General features: G+C 48.2%; 1 protein-coding gene across 1 annotated transcript; it reads left to right on the top strand.

The window, feature by feature from the left end:
- The first annotated feature begins 591 nt into the window (after window positions 1-591).
- On the top strand, window positions 592-1,560 carry LOC144763100 (olfactory receptor 2D2-like). Its single transcript, XM_078648396.1, has one exon. It carries the CDS (start codon window positions 592-594, stop codon window positions 1,558-1,560), a length of 969 nt encoding a protein of 322 aa, XP_078504522.1.
- The last annotated feature ends 4,394 nt before the right edge of the window (window positions 1,561-5,954 follow it).

The raw sequence follows: 5,954 nt of genomic DNA, 5'->3' as shown, positions 1-5,954 counted from the left end.
AACACCTTGGCAGTAAGGACGGGTGAAGGGAATCTTAATCTTCTCTTATCACCACCAACCTTCAGGTTTTTAAACCTAGCCGATGGCCCATGAATGCAATTTCAAGTGAGGACACATCCGAGCTAGTTTTAACCTTGACTGAACTTTTCTTTGGTGATCCCAAAATGTCTATGTTTCTATTGTTTTCCCCTCCCTTTTGCTCCATCCCAGGCATTGGTCTGTGCTGGGTTGTATTGAAGCAAGCCCAATAATGAAGCATGTCACAATTTTGTGATCGGGAACAGTATTTTCTCACTGAGCATGTGCCACCTTTTAAATACACTTTCCTACTCCTTAATGTGTGTTGTAGTTATCAATAGGGAAGGTCAGAGTAGGGACGTTTTGCCTCTCCACCCTTCAGGTTGTGTGAGATATAATCAGTCCAAATCAGTACAAAAAATAGTGGAATAATTAACCAGTTGAGGACATAGCCATTTTCCAGTTAAAGAGACTTATTTTGACACATGTATGTATCTAGCATAACTTATGTCTTGACTTTTTGTACTATAGGTATGTTGGTTCATATTCAATTTCCGTATCTCTTTTCAGATAATGAGGCTGGTTCCCATGGAAAAAGAAAATGAAACACAGGTTACAGAATTTATTCTTTTAGGGCTTTCCTGGCAGCCGAACAAAAAACTTGTGTTGTTTGTGTTCCTCCTTATAGTCTATCTGGTCACTCTTACTGCAAACATTCTTTTAATCACTGTCACGCTTGCTGACTCATGCCTTCACTCGCCCATGTACTTCTTCCTTTGTAACCTGGCATTTCTGGACCTCTTGTACTCATCATCTACAAGCCCCACATTTCTGGAAGGACTTCTAGCACAGACGACCATCAGCATTACCTTTTCCCTATGCATCGCACAAATGTTCCTTGCCCTCGGCTTGGGTGGGACAGAATGTTTCCTTCTTGCAGTCATGGCCTGGGATCGATATGTCGCTATCTGTAAGCCATTGCGTTATCATCAGATTATGAACAACCGAGTCTGTCTGAGGCTCGCCATCATCACATGGGCCAGTGGGTTCTTTATTGCTATGACGGTATTGTCTTTTGTTCCTGTGTTGAAGTCCTGTGGGGACAACATCATCAACCACATGGTCTGTGAGTTACAAGCTCTTTCTCGATTAAACTGCAAGGGCATCAATTATGCTGCTATTTCAACTCCTCTTTTCTCACTTTTGAGCCTTGTAGTTCCACTTTCCCTGATCCTCCTTACCTATTTCCGTATTATTGTCACCATCCTAAGAATACCAGCCACAGCTACGAGGCGCAGGACATTCTCCACCTGTGGGTCCCACCTGGTGGTTGTCACCCTCTTCTATGGAACAGCAATGGGGGTTTATTTAAAGCCTAACTCAGTCATCTTAACAGAGAAGGACAAAGAAGCAGCATTTTTTTATGGGATGGTTGTTCCTGCACTTAACCCTCTTATCTACACTTTGAGGAACAAGGAGGTGATTGGGGCAATGAAAAACCTTCACAATAGAAACTTGTTGTGCCAGAAATACATTAGCTGAGTTGCAACTGGGAGACACAAAATATTCATCACTTTTATCTTCAATGTACCATACGATTTTAACCTTATCTATAACATTTCAAGATTACGTTCAATATTTATCAACAGCGGTACAAGACTAACTTACATCAGTCATTCAAATCTTATTGTCAATAACATTATCTGCAGTCGTTCCAATTCATAAGTTTCACTCAGTTCTTTGCTGATTCAATTGCAAGCTCCAGCCATGTGATGCTCCAGACTATACTATACTGTTTCCACCGGCCTGCACAGTTAGGGACACAACTTTATGGCCTTCGATAAATGTTACTAACATGTGCTTTGATTCACTAAGCAAGCTGAAAACCATGCTTTTTCAAAAGGATGTGGGCCAAATATTGTTTTTCATATGGGTACCTTGATATAGGCTCAGGTAGTCACCCAACCTTTCAGTAAATCAATCAATCAGAATACTTGTAAAGCGCATTATTTACCCGTGAGGGTCTCAAGGCGCTGAGGGGAGGGGTGCCTCTACTGCTTGAAGAGCCAGGTCTTGAGGAGTTTTCTGAAGGTGAGCAGGTCCTGTGTCTGCCGCAGCTGGGCCTGGAGCGTGTTCCAGGTCTCAGCGGCGAGGAAGGAGAAGGATCTGCCACCGGATGTTGTTCGTTAGATGCGGAGGACGGCGGCGAGGGCGAGGCTGGCGGAGCGGAGCTGGCGGGTAGGGGTGTAGAAGCTGAGTCTTCTGTTGAGGTAGGCTGGTCCAGTGATGTGGAGTGCTTTGTTTGCATGGGTGAGGAGCTTGAAGGTGATTCTTTTGTCGAAGGGGAGCCAGTTCAGGTTTTGTAGGTGGGGGGTGTTGTGGCTGCAACGAGGGATGTTGAGGATCAGGCAGGCGGAGGCGTTTTGGATGCGTTGCAGTTGTTGTAGGTGTTTGGCTGGGATTCCTGCATAGAGTGCATTGCCGTAGTCTAGCCTGCTGCTGATGAGGGCCTGGGTCAATGTTCTTCTGGTTTGGGACAGGATCCACTTGTAGATCCAGCGGAGCATGCGGAGGGGGATGTAGCAGGAGGAGGAGATGGCGTTGACCTGCTTCAACATGGAGAGGGAGGAGTCGAGGATGAGTCCTAGGTTGCGTGCGTGGTCTGTGGATGACGGTGCTATTCCCAGTATGGTCGGCCACCAGGTGTCGTCCCAGGCAGAGAGGGTGGGGCCGAGGATGAGGAACTCTGTCTTGTGCGAGTTCAGTTTCAGATGGCTGCTCTTCATTAATTCAGCGACGGCCTTCATTTCCCTGTGGAGGTTTGTTTTGGCGGTGTGCGGGACATTGGTGAGGAGAGGATGAGCTGGGTGTCGTCGGCATAGGAGATGATGTTCAGGTCATGCTGGAGGGCTACTTGTGCGAGGGGGGCCACGTAGACGTTGACCAGGGTAGAACTGAGGGATGAGCCCTGGGGTACGCTGCTGATGATGTTGGTGGCCTGGTTCGTAAGGGTGGAAGGCGGACTCTCTGTGTTCTGCCGGAGAGGTAGGATATGGTCCAGTCCAGGGCCTTTTCCTGGATTCCGGCTTCTTGGAGGCGTGTCTTTAGTGTGCGGTGGCAAACCGTGTCAAAGGCGGCTGATAGGTCCAGGAGGATGAGGGCTGATGTTTTGCCGTTGTCTAGTTGGTGCCTGATGTCGTCTGTGGTGGCGATGAGTGCGGTTTCGGTGCTGTGGTTACATCTGAATCCGGACTGGGACGGTTCTAAGATGTTGTTGTCCTCGAGGTGGCGGGTTAGTTGCATATTGGCGATTTTCTCGATGACCTTTGCCGGGAAGGGGAGAAGGGGCCGGAAGTTATTGAGTTCCTCGCAGTCCGCCTTGGACTTCACCTGTCACTCTGCCTACTTGCTTGTGCACGCATGAGTGAATCTGATAACTGCTAAATAACGCTGTGTAAACTCTGCCGGCTCCTCCTGCTTAGTGCTCGAGACTGATTGCGAGTCTCACACCAGCATTTTTAAATTGTACTTGCGTCATTTGTTACTGTTTTAAAAACTGATTACTAGTTTTTAACCCCTGGCATATTTTTAAAATCACTCACCTGCTTCCATGAAGGGCACTCTCCCCGGTCCACCGCGAGAAATCTCGTTTTTGTGGAGGAAAGCCTGGCCCGAGACACTTTCGGTGGAACTTGAGTTGGCAGTCTAGGTCCCAACTCACATCCACATAAATACAGATGCCATTTCAAACGCGCATCGGACGCGTGCAGCGGACGCGTGCAGTGGACTCGCCACTGGCGCGCCGAAGGTGCACCAATGGCAAGCCCGTCTGCACCCGTCCATGTGCAAACGGGCCAGGGGCCAGAACCCCTGCTTCCGCACCCCACTACCGGTACAAGTATTCCAGTACTTTGCTGAAAACCATGAATAAACCGCCGGAGCAACAAAGCTCGCATTCTATATCAATCCAAAGCTCCCAAAACAGATAGCCACACTGTCATTTTGAGATTCCCTCTCCTCTGGCCCCTCATCCCTGTTGTAGCACAATTTACAAACTATTCCTGCTCAACTGCAGATCCCTACCAAAACACGGAACTGAAATCTCAATGCTGCTAAGCAAAGAGGACCCTGAAGTACTCTTTCTTACAGAAACGTGGCTGAACCTGTACAGACCCAAACATAGTCCAAGCCCTACCTCCAGGATACTCCATCCAAAGAGTAGATAGAGAATCAGGATAGGGGGGAGGAAATGCCATCATATATAAAGATCACCTAACCTGTCGTCTGATTGACAGCCCGCTATCGGACTGTGAAAACACCCATTTTGTGATCAATTTTACCCCCTCCCTCACACTTACAGGCATTCTTGTCTATCGTCCTCCAGGAACTTCAGGACAGTTTGCAAAGTCACTACTAGAAACAGTACCCTCGCGAGTTGTACAGCAAACTTCACCCGTCTGGGGGATTATAACCTACACTTTAATGACCCCGCAGCCTCACTCGCCACAGAACTAGCCCAGGACTTAGCATCCTTCCAACTTCTTCAAAAGGTCTTACTCCCCACCCATGGAAAAGGCCACCTTCTCGACGCAATCTTTTCTAACCTCGGAAATCTGGTTGGGCACAAGCCCTCCCTCCTTCCATGGACTGACCATTTCCTAATCCCTCTTCTCTGGACACCCCCCCATACAACACCCTGCCTCCCCCGGCGCGCTCTTTAATTAGACTCTGGTCCAAATTACCTGTAGAGAAATGGATACAGGAACTGAACAGATCACAACCCAGCCCCACCATGGACCCTCCAATAAACAATAAAAACTTTCACAATGGATCGAGGGTTCTCTCAACCTAAAGTCTCAGCCCAAAGGAAAACGGGCCTCCACCACTCTCCATGGTACACACCTAATCTGCATACCCTAAGCCAGCTTTGCAAAAAAACTGAGAGAAGATGGAGAGGAGACTTTTCTCCCACAAAAAAACAAGAATATAAATCGGAAATTAAAAATGCACAATCCTCCTTCTACGAGGGAAAGATTCTAGCTGCAAGCAACTCCCACCGAGAAATTTCCCATATCGCCACTAAACTAATGAAGAACCCTGGCCCTCCAGCATCCCCCGACTCCTCTAACCACCGATGCACTGAATTGGTAAACTGCTTTCACTCTAAAATCCAGAACATCCTCACTCATCTTCCTCAAAAAGTCCTGATTAACCCTCACGCATACATGAATGAGGACCCGCAACCCGACAAACCAGAACTTAGGTCATTCCCTCCTTTAACTCATGACTCCTTCCTCACCCTACTATCCTCATTAACCCCTTCGACGCTCATGACGAGCCCAGCTCGTCATGGAGTTTCCATTGGTTTCAATGGAAAGTCAATGGGAAGAGGTGGATGTACCTTAGCATCCAAGTGGTTAAAAAGTGTCTTGCCCCTAGACCCTGCTCCCCCAATATCCTGTCACTGGCTGGATCCACCATTGCCCCTATGGCCACTGAACTAATTAACACCTCCCTCAACTCTGGTACGGTTCCCACTGAGTGGAAAAAAGCAATGGTCCGTGCCCTCCTGAAAAAACCTAATCTGAACCCCACAGATTGGCCAACTTTTGACCCATTTCTCCACTGCCATGCATCAGTAAAATAACAAAAACCACACCAATCGTGCCCTTTCAGCATTCCTCGAAAATAATGGTGCCCTCCACCCCTCTCAACCCGGTTTCCGCCCCGGCCAGGGGACGGAAACCGCTATTTTGTCAGTGGTGGAGGAAACAAGGAAAATCCTGGACGCAGGAGGAACAGCCGCAATCATCCTCCTGGACCTTAGCGCTGCATTTGACACGGTCAATCACCCCCTCCTGGTTTACGGTCTCAAGAGGGCAGGAGTGTCTGGAACAGCGCTAAAATGGCCGAAGTCATTTCTTGAGGGCAGGTCC

The sequence above is a fragment of the Lissotriton helveticus genome, chromosome 6, assembly GCF_964261635.1.
Source record: "Lissotriton helveticus chromosome 6, aLisHel1.1, whole genome shotgun sequence".
In the NCBI taxonomy this organism is placed as follows: Eukaryota; Metazoa; Chordata; class Amphibia; order Caudata; family Salamandridae; genus Lissotriton; species Lissotriton helveticus.
The sequence above is the reverse complement of the archived record's forward strand: the minus strand, read 5'-3'. Positions and strand labels throughout refer to the sequence as shown.